The 15,719-nt window shown below is 46.0% G+C and overlaps 1 protein-coding gene across 5 annotated transcripts in view; it reads left to right on the plus strand.

Annotated features, from left to right (window-relative positions):
- Positions 1–2,112: 2,112 nt before the first annotated feature.
- The window catches only part of GAB1 (GRB2 associated binding protein 1), a 124,028-nt gene continuing 110,421 nt past the window's right edge, over positions 2,113–15,719 (plus strand). For 4 of the 5 annotated variants that reach the window (XM_082390018.1, XM_082390020.1, XM_082390019.1 and 1 more), the window contains exon 1: positions 2,113–2,243. In XM_082390018.1, coding sequence (XP_082246144.1) covers positions 2,172–2,243 — 72 coding nt within the window. In that variant the 5' untranslated portion in view covers positions 2,113–2,171. Of the gene's footprint in view, positions 2,244–5,888; positions 9,046–15,719 lie in introns of those variants that run through there. The other variant, XM_082390022.1, reaches the window with a different exon arrangement.

The following is a 15,719-nucleotide window of genomic DNA, read 5'->3' on the forward strand; positions in this document are numbered from 1 at the left end:
CCTCTTTAAGGAAGACTTCTCTCATCCTATCTGACCTGGTCCCACCCTGGTTATTCTTCCAATTTACTGTGTTTATTTCCCCCAGGGCACAACATTTATCACAATCTGTACTTGTGTTGACCCCTGTTTACTATTCTACGCCGCCACAGAAATGTCACTTCCATGAGTGCAGGGACCTCTAGTTCTCACCACCCCAGCACCTAATTTCCTACTACAACTGTACAAGCTTTTCAAACTCAGAGGAACTCCTGAATGTGAATGTTGTATTAACAAGAAAATGCCTGAGGTTATTTTTTCCAGAAATGTTCACTTATCTCCTACTATTTTTAGCACTTTTATCTGATTATTTATATTACCTTCCAAAATTTGCGTGAGGGCTTCGCTTTCCACAAATAAACTGGAAAAGACATTTCTATTACAGGATCGTGTTAAACTCAGGACCAGGTATCATAATTGTAAAGCACACACAAGAAAGCAAATAGCGCTAAGACATCCAGTAAGTTTCCCTTTTCTGGTCCAACACCCCAAGGGTAGATTTTAAACAAATGCCAAGTCAAGTGGAAGAAACTGGCAACAAATGGAGGGAGTGTGAGACTTCAAAATGTCCCAGAGATCGATTCAACCAAATCCTTTGGCCCCGCTAAGCGTTCCCACACCAGCCCGGAAGGGTCCCCCTCTGCCCTCCGCTCCAGGCTGGTCGCCTTAGCGCGTTCCCCTGGGTCCTCGCCCTCCTGGTCCCTGCCCTTCAGACTCGCGAGCAGGGATCCGGGGGTCGCGGACTCTCCAGGGCGCGCGGTCTCCCTCCGGGCTGTTTTGCTTTGCATGCTGTCAAGTACAAACCCCCCCCCCCCCCAATTCCTGATCTCGTACACAGTACTAACTCCGAACTGACACTCGGCTGAGCCAAGATGGCAATCTCCAGACTTGAACATTCGAAGGTTCCTCGCTCCGCCCGGAGCCCGAGCCCCGGCGGCGCTGCCCTCGCCGAGGCCTCGCCACCTTCCCCGGCCAGCAGGCCGCCGGGGGCTCCGGGCTCCATGCCGCCGGGCGGCCGAGGACCCCTTTCCAGCTTCCCGAACTACAGATCCCAGGGTGCCTCTCGGACTCCCGCTCCCTCCCTCTCTAGCTCCCTCCCTCCGTGCGTCTCCTCCTTCCTGGCCCTTGTTTTGGCTGGAAGCGCTCCGGCGGAGTTAGAGAAAGTCTGGGCAGAAACCGCAGCCTGCCCGAACGTGGGAAGGGGAGGAGGAAAGGAAGAGGGAGCCGGGAGGCCGGGAGAGGGAGGGATCGGGGCCGGGGGCCGGGCCGCTCAGAACCTGCCGCGCTCCCGGGGGTGGGGGAGGCGGCGCGGGAGGAGCGCGAGGGGACTGGACGGTGGGCTTGGTCCCCGCAGCCGAGCAGCCGAGAGCCTCGTTCCTTCGCCGCCCTCCGCCCTCTCTCTCCCGCAGCGGCGGCGAGCGCGGACCCACCCTCCGGCGGGACCTCTGCCCTGCCCAGCGACGCCGAGCCGGCGGCTCCCTCCGTGGCCCTGGACCAGCCCTGCGCCCGCTGTCCAAGGGACCCTCGCGGCTTCCCCTTTCCTCCCGGCTGCCCGGGCGCCGCGGGGAAGTGACCCACCCTCCCGCGAGGAGGGGGAAGGAGAGGATCGCGCAGGGCGCACCGAAACCGAGAGCGGTCGAGTCGGAGTGGGCACCGCGCAGGGGCATTGTGTGTGTGTGTGTGTGTGTGTGTGTGTGAGTGTGGGTGTGCGCGCGTGCAGCGTCGTGTCTGTCTAGAGAGCGCTCTGGGAGGTCCCGTCCCGAGGGGGCGGAGCGCAGGGGGCCGAGGCTTGGGCTCCGTGCCGGGGCAGAGTCCCGTTGAGCCCGAGCGCGACGGAGGCAGCCGGCGGGACGACGCGCCTGGCGGCTGGGCGGGCGCACTGAAGGGAGGCCGGGGCGCCCTCGGCCCGGCCGCAGACCCTGCCCCGAGGTATCGGCCTCGGCGGCGCGGCCCGCTTCTACTCACGTCCGCGGACCTGCTTGCGGGGAAGAAGCTCGGAGGCCGAGAGCCGGCGCGCCACGGAGCCCGTCCGCCCGGGGTGCGCCGCCGGAGAGCTAGGTCCCCGCCGCTGCGCGGCTGTCCGGCGTCGGCGGTGTCGGGAGCGCGCCCGGCCCGGAGCCGGAGAGGCGCGCACCATGAGCGGCGGTGAAGTGGTCTGCTCCGGATGGCTCCGCAAGTCACCCCCGGAGAAAAAGTTGAAGCGTTATGTAAGTAGAGCTCGGCCGCCGTTCCCCTTCCCGGGCGGCTCGCGCGCGGGCTGCTGCTTCCCCTTGGTCCCCATCCTTTTCCCGTGGGCCCTTTCCTCGGCAGGCTGGGGACCCAGGCTGGACACTCACGCCCGGGCCTCCTCTTGGCCGGGCACCTTTCTTCCTCCAGATTCCAGACATCGGCCCGTAGGAGGGCCCGGCATGGCCAGCTGAGCGCCGGCTGCATGTTTTTATTGTTCCTTTTAGCAGGGGCGAGGGGGAGAGCATTCTCCTTTCGTTATATCTGCAGGGACTCCTTAGAGACTGCCGTGTAGTAAATTTCCCGCACTGGGAAAACCACGGAGGTGTTGGAACTCATCAGCCCTCTATTTGGTCCGCGCTCCCTCCCGCCTTCCCCTCGGGGTGGTTGCCGGAAGCGGGCGGGGGACCTGGGAAGTTGGCCTTAGAGCCGAGCATCTCCAGTCCGCGCACACGGGAAAGAAAAAAGTTATTACGCGCCCTACCGTTTGCTTAGCACGGTTCACATTTTCGCGGTTTTGAAGCGAGGGACCTTGGAGTTTGTCCCGAGAGCCTTGGCAGTTTGCTGCGAAAGGAGGGCGCTGGGGGGAGCCTGGTGCCTGGTGTTCGGGCGCCGTGGACACGCTGTCAAACCCCGCAGGAGAGGACAGCTGGGGCCAGTCAGGATTTCTGTGCGTTACGGTACTTTCCCAGGCCACCCGAGTTGCTTCTGCTGATTATGTGTTAAACCGTTTTAGCTGTTAAGGAGGATATTCCTTGAAAGAACCAACCTTGCTTAGGTGGAAATCTGTGTCCTCTTCGGGGCGGGGGGTGGGGTCTGCGATCTTATCCCCTTCTCCCCCATTGGCTCTTTTGTTGCTGCCCCCTGCAAAAGAAAGAAATGACACCTTCGCCCTGGCATATGACGCAAATATTTTTCTAGTAAAGTATGTCTCGAAAACAAAATGTATGCCCCCTTAAGTATAAATTTACTACCAGGGGGCCGACACTAATAATGGAACCTGTTTCTTGTGGAAGGGTATCTACATCCAGAGTGAGAACTCGAGGTAATCCTATTAGTCACTGTTTGCTTGCATAGAACGGAGTTAAGTGCAATATTTAACTTCACCGCCAACTCACCGGTGAGTTTCTGGTTTACTTTCTGCCAGAATTTGTTATAGGCAAGTAATTCTTATTTAAGGATTTGATGCCACAAATCCTAAGAAAGTTTCTCCAGAGATTTTCTGAATCCTTCGAATCCTGTCTCTCCACCTATCACACTTTGCCTGAATATTCTGGTAAATATGCTGACTTTAATCCAAAAATTGGGGAGAGGCAGTGTTGTTTTCAGCTCTGAGTTCTGAAGAGAAGGTTGTATGTGTGTGGGAAGAGGGAGTGGATTGATAGATGTATTTGTTTTGAGAAGGCGGTGTTTAGGAAATGATTGGGTCCTTGGGGGAACTGAAGAACACTACATTAGCTGAAATAGGTAGTGGTAATAGAGGTTTAATGCTTTCTTTCACATGATTGGTTTATGGCTCTCTCAAAAGATGCCCCGCACTGGACTAGGGACCATAAGATTAAAAAATACAGTGGGAAAAAAGCCTTGCCTCTTGGGCTTGCAATTTAATGTAATACAAACCAGGAAGAAAATCAGCCCCAAAGATTATGTCTTAACCAAGGACCAAGAAAATGGAAAATCTGAATTTAAAAAAAATTATTTCATTTGATCATTACAACAGTTTTATGAGGCGGGTATTATCTGGTTAACAGATGAGAACACAGTCTACATAACCAGAGTGTGCCAGAGGCAGGGTTTGAACCCAGATCTGCCTGCCTGACTGGGCTTTAAAAGGTTAATGACTCATCTAGTTGATTTCAAGTGGCACTCAGGCGGGTCATCTGTAAACAGCCTTTCAAGTTGTAACTTTCTATGAGTCTGTGGATATTGGTTGAGCATGCAAGGAAGCGGCGGGCTGCTGATCAGAGGTGCAGTGCTGGAGAAACACAAGACAAGCATGTGTGCACAAAAGGTAGCTAGCAACGCCACATGGTTTCTGGTTGTGTGCCCAAGTGGAGTACTATGGTTACTTCATAGATGTTTTGAGGAACAAGCTTCATGTAGACTGAAACCATAGGAATACTTAGAGAGACCGTGGGCTCCCTAAATTGTTGTCAACTGAGGGGAGAATATGCCTAACAGCGGAGGGAGGCGGGGTTTTCTTTGCCTGGCTGGGCACTGGGGTTTTCTTTCCACACTAATGAAGTACATAGAGACAGCCCAGGAAGAAAGTGGGCAGGGTGGCCACCAGAATTGAGGGGTCCAAGAGGGTGACTGGAGACTTATAAGTTAAAATGAGTCTTGTCTTATATTTGCACTGTCGAGTTGGTTGCCCAGATTTTGACATTCCCAGATGATTGCTCTTTGGCTTGGTATCCAGTTCAGATAGTTTTGGCTAAAGCAGCTTTGCCCCTCAAAGACATTGGCATATATACATGCATCTCCTGTGCTGGTTTGGTTTTCATGTAAAATCTTTATTTTCTGGATGAAAGGAAACATTGTTGGCCACCCAGTAGGCAAAATGTTGCTTGATAATGGTTTTGAATGAACGGATTCACTGTGATAAGATATCTTGGATGCTTGGTACTGTAATTGTTAAATGAGACTTAAGGGAGTTTGAACATTGATTTCGTTGGGGAACATTTGGCCCAGAGGACTTTGACAGTTGTCTCGCTCTTTACAGTATTTATAGGGTAGTCCAAGCATTGATTAAGATGATCCATCAGGGCTTTTAAGTGACAAAAAATTGTTTTAGTTTTATCTTCAAAGTCATCTCAAGTTATGGCCCCCATGCATTCCATTTACAACTCCATTTTATGTTTGCTGTTTTATAGTCAACAGCATTGTTTTTTTATATTAGTATGTTCCTCAGATATGGAAGCTTTTCTTGAATTTCCTAAATAAAGAGAGTGGAAGTGGCATAAAAGACAGTAAGACAAAGACTAGTGAGCGGATTCTCCAGCCTTTTTGCCTCTTTTTAATTTTTTCTATATTTATTTGCAAAAGGGTAAGGACCTCTTGCATGTGTTCCATCCTCTGAGAATTTTTAGAAGTCCACTTAATATGGAGGTGAAGATTTTTCTGCTTTCTCTCAGTTTTGCTCCTACTGTGTTGCTGTTTTCACCCTGTGTTATATATTAAACAGCTGATTTTTCACTCTGTTAAGGACCTGAGTAGAATCACATACAGATCAATGTCACTAGGGTTATAGAAACCGAGTAGACTCTTGGTAGTATGCACTCAACGGCAGCGCTCAGATGTTTAAAGGGCTGTTTAAAGACAAATCAGCCATTTGAAATCATGGTAGAATTTTCATCAGGATTTGAAATTTTAGCTGAAATAAAAGGTAAGTCTTGAAAACAAAGGATTGCTTCAAGCCAGCTGGCTGTCCCCCTGTCTCTGCAGAGGGAGCTTCCCTATGGCCTGCCTCAAGCCAAGACACCAAGTTTGGGCTCCTCCATGGCCCAGATGTCTGCCTTGGGCCAGTGTGCAATCTCAGCAGGAGAACCTGCTTCTGGGCCAGGGCAAGGTGGCCTGCTCGCTGCCAGCCAGCTGGGGAGCACAACCTCAGCCAGTTCTTGGGTGTGTAATCTGCACCCAGCTTGGGCTCTGCTCTTCAGCTGTCAGTTTATAGGATGTTTTCTGTCTGAACTTGTGGTTCTGGGAATGGACTTAGAAATAGCATCTTCCTCTGGGTGGTCACCTGACATCTTACATGGAGGAGAGAGGCATGGGGAAGGCAAAATAACAGCATCTCCTTGGTTCAAGGACACCCCAGGAGCTGGGCTAAGTCCCTGTTCCAGAGTGTCACTACGACAAAGAGGACTGGGATGTTTGGAAGCTTTTCCTGCCCTTTTTTGGCAATTCCCAGTAGCAGATTCTGCTACTGGGAATTGCCAGTAGTCAACAGATTCTGAAGCTTTTGCTTACAGAGACTGAAGGAGCATAATTATTCTGTTCAAGGAAATTTTTTCCTGCAATTCTTCCATTAGTGAACATTCCATTCAAATTTCAAATGTTTTCTTTTTACCTTTTCCAATAAGGCAGGAACATTGTTTCTACTAAGAAAGATCATCAACTAGCACTTACATTGTCTTTATGAAAGTTAATGATAGTTAATTCTTTTGTTGTGCCTGGGCTTAGTGATATGAGTTGCTGAATCCCTGAATCTGATTGTTGTCTTTTGGGATTCAAAATTACTACTAAGAAGGTGTATCAGCTTGGAGGGTAGTTTTAGAATTCTGCTGTTTTTAATTCTTTTTTTTCAACTGATCATCTTTGAACAAATACAAAAATATGGCAAGAATTTATACTTGGATAATCTGGTTGACAGGTGAACTGGTTATTTCAGTGTGTTTTGCCATAATGAGTCCGCTTAAAGAATATGAAAGAAATGAAGTGACAAGGCACTTTTAAGGCTAAGTAAGATTCCATAGTTTGGAGTTGACATAAAAAATATGTAGCTAAGGTCTTGATGATTTGCAGGTTGTGGGCATTTAAGAGGTGATTAACTGCCGGCACTGCTAATTTTCTTACAGAGACTAACACGCGAGAAGGAACATCGTAGCAGGGGGATTACCACTTTATTTTTGAAGAGTTTTGGGTAAATTGGGCCATGGTGGAAGGAACCCTGGACTGAGTGTCAGGACCCAGAATTCACCTGGGCCTTGCCACTATTCACGTGATCTTTGGATCCTTCTAATCCTCAGTTTCCTTATCTGTAAAATGGGGAAGGGGTGGGCAACACATCTACATTCTAAACTCTCTTGCCCTCTAACATTCCTCTTCTCAGACTTTTCCTTGGGAGGGAGGGGCAGATGGGGAGCTTCTCAATAGGCTTCCTTTTTGTGGGGGAAATAAATCTTCATTTCTTGTTCATCTTAAATAGCCTAGTGAATATATTAGAACTGCAGAGGCAGAATTCTTTGGGGACCCTCCGGCGCTTCCCTTAACAGAATGCAGGCTCACTGAGCCCAGGGCTGCCGCGTGCCTGTGCTGCTGTGTCTGATACAGAGTGGAAGCTCACCAGGTATCTGTTGACTGAATTGATAAACAGGTTATCTCTGGAGCTTTTGTAAATGTGCCACGTGTTGAATACCGTGGAGGGAAAGGCCCACTCCCTTCCCGTAAGGAGTTTCTAATCTGTTCCCCAAGACAAGCTGTAAATGCATGTTCCTTTAAATCGTTTTACAAGAGCTATGTTTATAAAGCTGTATATGATGAATTGCCAAATGGTTGATACAGACAGTAATTGCTTAAGAGCTCAGACTAGAGGGGAGGGGGATGGGGGCAGCCAGGGAAGACTTCACAGGTGAATTTCAGGCTCTATTCTTGGAAGAATCCAGGTGCTTCTGACAGAAATAGCAAAATCAGAAGGGAAGCCTGGTTTTCAAGGAAGAACGGGGACTTTGTGTTGAGTTCAGACATCCCAGCGAAAAGGACAGAACGGCTCCGTTTCATGCATGGAATTTGGATGTCAGCTGTAACTTGCAGTTTGAGAAGTTTCAGTTTCTGCCATGACCGAATGCTCCTGATGGGATCCTGACCACAAGTGAATTTTCTGTCCCGGGCTAGACAACAAACCAAACAACCCCACTTGTCCGGTCACCTGAACTTATTAAAATTCTAAGGGACATGTGTTATTTAAGATTTCTTTATGTCTGTTTGGAACTAAATAATTCATTCTGGCAAGCGTTTAGTTGACAACAGAGAGGGAGCATGTTCTGGTAGGAGGGAGAATAAAAGAGCCTTTGATTCATTTGCTTCTGAGTTCCAGCAGGAGGGCCCGGGCTGCCTTGGGCTAGCGTCTTATTTTGGACTTTGGAAGCCATCTTAACCCAGCTGTGTGAGTGCCAGCCAGGGCTGGAGGACAGAGAATAACACCATTGGATCACATTAAACCCCTCCTGACTGTTGATGGAAGGGTTTCTCCCATTTCACATTCCTTGCATTAACATGGTGGCTCATTTCCCCCAAGTTAGAGCTCCATCTGAATTTGCCACTTGAACTTGGATTGAAGTCACAGCACTTCTGTGACTCTTTATCTCAGTCGACTGAGTACAGGAAACTTACCAAGACCCAGGTCTCTGTCTGCTCCCCCCTCTTCAGCTACAGGAACAAATCAAATCAGCATTCTTTTCTTCTTTAGATTACTCCTGGGGGAAAGTGGCTCATTGTACCTTGGATTTCCACGGTCCTTAAATTTGTAGCCTCTTCATTTGCCAACTCAATGGCTGGGGGAGCCTTAATGAATTGGAGATGGCGATGCAGGCCTGTGGAATTACTGGGAAAAGTCATTTTAGGAACTTGGAAGCTTCGACCATTCCAGGCTTGTCTGTGTGAGCACCTCAAATCCTACAAGAATGCCTTAACTGGAAAAGAATCTTTTATATTTTAAGCAATTCTTTTATTCCTAGGAGCAAAAGGCTCCCTAACTGAAGAGAAAAATGCTCATTGCTGAATGTGTATAAAGTAGAACCCAGCAGCTTTGGACCCTCCCACAGCCTGCTTTATAAAAAAAAAAAAAAATAGTTAAGACTCTGCACCGAAATGCATGCTTGGTCGTTATCTGGGTTACATTAGCCCTTGAAGCATTCTGATTACAGCTTGTAGCTGCCAAGCCCCGTCCTGCAGTGTTATCTGGAACAAAAATTTTCCATGTGGTTGTTTTTAGCAGAGCTACTATATGCAAACTGCATGTGAAGATGTAAGTCGCAAAGAAATAGAGCTTCTAGAAGGGAAAATGTGAGTGATCTTAATTTTTTTTCCCTACTATTTAACTTCTTTCCTTTCTGTGTGTTTCAGAAATTTTTATCATATTTCTAAACTGAGTTTTCTTTTACTTCTATACACTGGAAAGAATGCCAAATTTACCACAAGTTTTTCGTATGGTGGTGGTTTTTTACTCCCAGCTTTTTTCTTTGAATTCATACTTGGCCTAGGTAATTCCCCATGTGTTCAAAAAAAAAAACCACCAACAACAACAGCAGTGTCCTAAAAGGAAAAAAACAAATGCCTACATTGTTCCATGAATTAAAAACAATATACCAAGAGTCCAAACATTTCTCTTCAATGTAGAAATCTTAGGTCATTTTTTTTTTTAAAAGGAAGAAAAATACTAAACTTTGCTTTAACTATCCTGCTCATTGTTTTTCTTTTCCCTTTTTTATTTATTTTCCTTTGTTTTAACTCGTGTCGTTTAATTTTTTTTGAGAAGTTTTACATATGGTTCTTCTTTAAGAATATCACACATGGAAAAAGAAAACATTAAAATTTCATTTTACTTTTCATCCTCTGGTCTGAAGAGGGGAAAAAATGTTAATTAACAGTCAGGGTTTGTAACTGACTTCGTGTTGCTTGGTTGAATTGAATATTTGTCATTATTGCCTAGAGATATTTAGCAGTTTTATGTGAAATAAGCAGGTAAATATAATTTTAGTTAAGAGGCTTGCTTTTATGAAATAAAATATGCAGGACAGTAGCGTCAGGGGATTGAGAACTCAATCTATTTTTGTTGTCGTTTTTACTGTATTTAATATTCTGTAATTAATATTTTGTATTAAATATTTATTGTATTTAATACATCAGTTAGCCAGTTGCTATAAAATTTTTTCTGCTAACTTTTTTAAGTGGGAGAGAGGTAAAAAGCACCCTTTCCCCCAGGAATCCCTACCCTCTTGCCCTTTTCCCCTTTTCCCCTTGTTTTCCACTTCTTCCTCCGTAGGAGAAGCCTCACTACCAACATCACAAAGTATTCATGTCAAAATCCTTACACACACAATCTTTCACCTTTTCTCTAAAAAAAAAAGGGGGAGTTATTTATGTCCTGTTATGTAGTAATCAAGACTAGGAATCCTAATGTTCTACCCAGCAGGTAGATTGTTTTTCTCTCCCGAAATGCAGTTTTTAGTTACTACTGTATTGGGAAATGCGGTCAGGCCACTTTCTCACTAGCAGGACTCCTCCCTGAAATGACTACTTGGTTAAAGAATTAAGTACCTGGTGTGCCTTGTCGACTCCAGTCCATCACACATTCCCATCGGTGCCTTGGCTAGGGTCATCGTAACCAAGAGGAAAGTGCTTCTGATTGGAGGGCTGACCACTGGATCTGCGGGGAAAGAAGTGCTTTCATCTTTGTCACTTGGAAGAGAAACACTTGGTAAAAATGCTACCTCCAGTGCTGTGAATTCCAGTGGCGTTACGTAGAACTTGGTGAGGAAGGCTCACCCCACTGGGTTAGGGAAGCATCATTTGAAGCCCCTACCCTCTGGCAAAGTTATAATTGACCCCAAAGTTGTGTAGGAGGATTGGATTTTACAAGTTCTCCCCGACAACTTCAGATTTAAATGTTTGAAGTGTTGGAAAAAGGTAAAAGGAAATACTGAGCTAGGAAGAATGCGAAGTATTTGGGCAGTTAATTTGTTCCTGGTGGTGCTGTTACATAAAACTAAGGCCTTCTGAGTAATCTTCACAGCGTATCCAGGTCATTTATCTCTGAAGAAAAGTGCACAAAATTAAACTGATGCTGTAGTTCTTTTCTCTTTCTCTTCTTTTTTCTTTCTCTTCATTTAAGCAGTGGAAGAGTCAAAACAGGAAAAGCATGCCTGGTATATTTTTAGTTTTAACGTATCTTTCTAGATGATTTTCCTAATGACCCACAGTATACACAGTAGAAAGTGTGTACACATGATCTATTTACAAAGAAAATTATGGCTTCATTTATCATTCTTTGGTGTTTGTAATAGGTTATTAATTTCCAGAGGACAAAGATGGCATTTGTTCTCTGCGTCTGAAATGCACAAGGTGGTACCTGGCACAATCTCTTGAGTAGCATGACCAAATACTTGTTGAATTTTAAGCCTAAAATGATAAATCGTCTAGTTCAATGTTTCTCAACCTCTTCTAACCCATTTCTCTATCATGTATTGTTTGAGTTTCCCGTGGCTTTTAATCCAGTTTTACTTTCTATGATTTGCATTACAAAAACAACAGCTATATCGAATATCTTTCCCAATTATACTTATCTCCTTCTTCCCTAGTGCGGAGTCCAGCCTCCTCTTTTTACAGGGAATGAAAATAAATAGCCTCTGAGAGACTTAATTGATTTGTCCAAGGTCATACAAGTTAACCAGCTGTTCTGGCAGGGCCAGATCTCTTACTTCTCAGGTCAGACCCTGCAGTCCTTGAGGGGATGCCCGCTGAGAACAAGGCATTGCAAAGAATTCAGAAGAGTCCCAAGAGGGCACTGCCTCTACCTTTCAGGAGTTTATATGCTGCTAGGGACATAGGAGGCACTCAGTACTGCAAGTTATGTTGTGATCAGTGATGTGTGAGGCCAGGCTTTAGAAGGATTCAGCCGAGGGAGGTGAATTCAGGGACTCCGGGAAGGTTTCATGAAGGTGGCAAGAGAGATTTCACCAGGACCTTAAAAGATGAGTTCAAATTTCAAAGATGGGGCTGGAGCGAGACTCTTTGTATTGCTCCCTTTTCCAGCCAGACTCGTGTGTAAGTTGTGTCCATTTGGCGGCCCCCTCTTCCTCACCTGCTACTCATCTCATAGTGGAATACAGCCCGGGTCCTTTTCCACCATCCTTACCTAACCCGGCTCCCACTAAGATCCCCAATGGTTGCCCAATCTAGCAGAACTAGATCTGAACTTTTTAATTTTTATTTTTCATGAAACTCTTGACTACATCGTTGGAGATACCCAGTCCATTTTCTCAAAATATGTTCTTCCCTGTGCCTTCCTGATACCAGGCTCTGGTTTCTGGAAGTGTTGGAGTTCCTAAGCGTTCTCGTGCTGGCTAGCCCTGGATGGTCTCTACTCCCGTGTCACACTGTTAGTAGTTCTTCGTCCATTGGGAGTTCATGAACTTTTTTGAAAATTTGATAAAAGCTCCACCTTCTCCATTTCCATAGAATTCTTTTTTTTTTTCCCCCCTGCTTGGCCAGTGCCCACATTATGCTGGTTGTTAGTTGATTTACAGTTTTGTTAGTTTCAGGTGTACAGCAGAGTGATTCAGTTATATATTCTTTTTCAGATTCTTTTCCATTGTAGGTTATTACAAGATATTGGGTATAGTTCCCTCTGCTATACAGTAGGTCCTTGCTGGTTATCTATTTTATATATAGTAGTGTCCACAGAATTCTTACAAACTTAAACACAAACCTTATTATCCCCTTGCATGTTTCCTAACCTTTAAAGCCCATCTGTGGATCGTAAAGCCCAGTGAAATGCCCCTGAATTATATGCTGATGATTTGAAGACACCATTTCAGCCCATTTGTCACTCCACATCTTTGGCTCTAACTGGTTAGTAGATCTCTAACTGCTTAGATCCCCACAGCAACGGGGAGTCCGCGTGCCCACAGCAGGGCTCACCATCCTCTCCCCAAACCCCGTCCTCTTGCTGTTCCCTCTCTCAGTCAGTCACGCCACCATCCCTTTCCCGGTGGCATAAGCCAGAGGATTTTCTTTGTTCTCTTCTCCTTCTCCACATCCAGTGACCAAATCCTGTCAGTTTTACCTTCCAAAGATCTCTTGACTTCTTGACCTCTGTGTTGCCTAAGCTGCCTTTGCCTTTGCCTTTCTGCCGGATTTCTGCAATAGCTAGTTCATCTCCCTGTCTCCATCCTTGCGTCCCTCCAAACGAGCTTCATCAAGGCAGCCAGCATGGCCTTTCTGAAACCCAGATCTGATCGTCCCGGGCTCCAGTTTGAGGCTGTTCCGCAGGGTTCCTTTGCTCTGAGGAGTGCCCAAACCCCTTCTCTTGGCTTGCAGGGCTCTCTGTGATGTGGCCCGTGCGTGGACCTCCTTCTCACTCACGCGCTCCGCTTCAGCTGTACTGAGCTTTCAGGTCCCGAATTGCCTTTGTGATCCCTCACTCTGGCCTTGGCCTGTGCGCTTCTCTCCTCCAGGGATTCCTGGTCCTCTCTCTGCCTCCACACCCAGGCTACCCCGGGAGCCTCCCTCGAACTCCCGCCACCACTGTCACTCACCCATGCAGACCCAGCCGGCCAAGAGCGTCTGTTTTGTTCCCCTTCGATGCTCGGCCATTCCCACAGGACAGTGCCCATCGCACCGGATTGCACTTGTTTGTTTAATTTCTTGTTCCCCCTTTTGATGCTGGGGCTCATTGTGATTTTTCACGAGCCCCCGGTACTTTTGCCTTCAAGGGCTCCCTTCCTCTAACAAAAAAAAGAATAAAAATTATATTTTGCAACTGTGTCCAGATAGATGAATATATTCCAAGCTGGATTTATTATTAGATAGTTATTATCCTTATTATGTTCATTTTTTATTCTGATTTTAAAAGGAATTCATATTAAGACACTTTTTGTGGGCTCCTAAAAGTTTTATGGGCTCTAGCACTTGGTGGCCTGTGCCTGATGGACACTTTGGCTGTGTTAAGTGGACGTGAATCCTCTGGCGATAAAGTTGACAGCTGATTGATCGTGACTCGGAAAGGCAAGGAGCCCACTAGTTATTTCCTTATGTGGCACGTTTGTAGTGGCTTAAATAGCTCCCTGACACCATATTAAGATTGTGTATTGTAGTCCCTGGTATCGGAAAAATATATTTTAAAAAGTAGGATCGCGGACTTAAGAGGCGTATATACATGTATATTTAAAAGCAAAAATCATGAGATCTTTATGATGTCAAAAATATGTTCCTCGAGCTAGTTTACTAATACGAACATATCTTCGTGATGTGTCTGTGTACAGCAGTGGTTTTTAGTGGAAGTGGGAAGGTGATTTTGCCCCCGCCAGGGACGTTTGACAATGTCTGGAGGTGTTTTTTGGTTGTCGCCACTGGGGGTGCTACTGGCGGCTGGTGGGTTGAGGCGGGGACGCTGCTAAAGATACTACAATGCACGGGACAGCCTTTGCAACCAAGAGTGACCCAGCCCCAAATATCAATAGGGCAGAAGTTGGGAAACCCTCAGGTAGAGGAATCCTTCATAAAACTTGGTTCCTACAGCTGTATTATTCATTTGGTCTATTTCCCTGTGTTTCCTTTAAAAGCCATAATTCAGGTACAGGACTGTGTTGCAGCCTTGGACCCAGGCATTTCCTTTTCTGGCTTCAATAAGGTTGAGAAAAAGTCATTTAGATGCCTGAGCTTTTGAACCCCAGAGGTTGGGGCCATGCACCCCTGTCACAGGGGTTTCTGCAAGAGACAGAAATCTCTCTCCAATGGTAAATGGTCTGTTATCATTTAAATCATTGCCCCAAATACTCTTTTTTTTTTTTTTTTTTCCCATGCTAATCCTAGCTGGAGTACAACCAATTGTTGTCTGGGTGGGGAGGGGGATGCTGAGTCATTTATTCATGCTTTTTATTACCTCTTGGCTTGAATATCACCATTCATTGTTCACAAGCCGCTCAGCTTGTTTACTTTTTATAAATTACATGTAATCAGTCCTCTTGCAGGTCTGGCTACTGTAATTGGCAGCAGCCACGGAGCAGGGCTGATGAGTCTGCATTTGTGCTGATGTCTCACAGTCAGCTCAGCCTCCAAACTTTGTTACCTCCTCTATCGGTATTTCAAAAGGAAGGTGAACAGAACTGCCATGCTGCTCTCTCTTCTCAGATGCTCTGACGGCACTTGTTCATGTAATAGTTCGGTAGAGTCCCCGTGTCCTTTGGTGAAGGAAGAATCAAGGGTTTGGGGCAGTGGACCTCAAACTTTAATGTGCATACCAATCACCTGGGTAACTTCTGAAATGAACATTCTGGAGCCTTTTGCCCTTTCTGAAATTTTTAGTAAATCTCGGTAGACGTCCAGAAAACTGCATTTTCTAACTCAAATCCCTGCTGATTCTGATGTAGGTGGTCCTCACCTTACCCTTGGATAAGTGCTGAGTTAGCATGGAGGAAACATGGGAAAAGGAAGAAAATCCAATAGAAGTAAATGTGTATAGAGAGTGGGATAGGAAGGCAAGAACCAAAACTCAGAAAGTAACTTCAGCTTCTTTTCTGTGAGATAAGGGAAATATGCTGTGATCCTTTAAAAAATATGTGATTTAGATCAAAGTTTCCCCTAAAGGGGACATATTTAGAGGATGACAAAAGTGAAAGGGAATTTTTAGAAAGGTGAGAATATGAGAAAGTACCTAACCATCGCCAAGAAGCTCAAAGATGTGATGAAATCAAGGAAGGTACTGTGCAGGTATCGATTTGAAAAAGAACGTGCATTCCTGAATCGAGGGCCTTATGAATGGCTTAAAGATGAAGAGGATTAGCTCCTCACCAGAAGTTCTGGTTATTCTGGTTATTGGATCTGAAAGCCTATTATTAAAATACAGTCCAGATTTCCTGGAATAGTTCTAATTTCAGATATTTTTTTCCCACTGTCTTCATAGTACATGTCTAGTTTGCCCTAATTTTTGGTTAGTTGAGATGTGGTTGGTTTGTAAA

Source organism: Balaenoptera borealis (assembly GCF_965194805.1).
Source record: "Balaenoptera borealis genome assembly, chromosome: 4".
Lineage (NCBI taxonomy): Eukaryota > Metazoa > Chordata > Mammalia > Artiodactyla > Balaenopteridae > Balaenoptera > Balaenoptera borealis.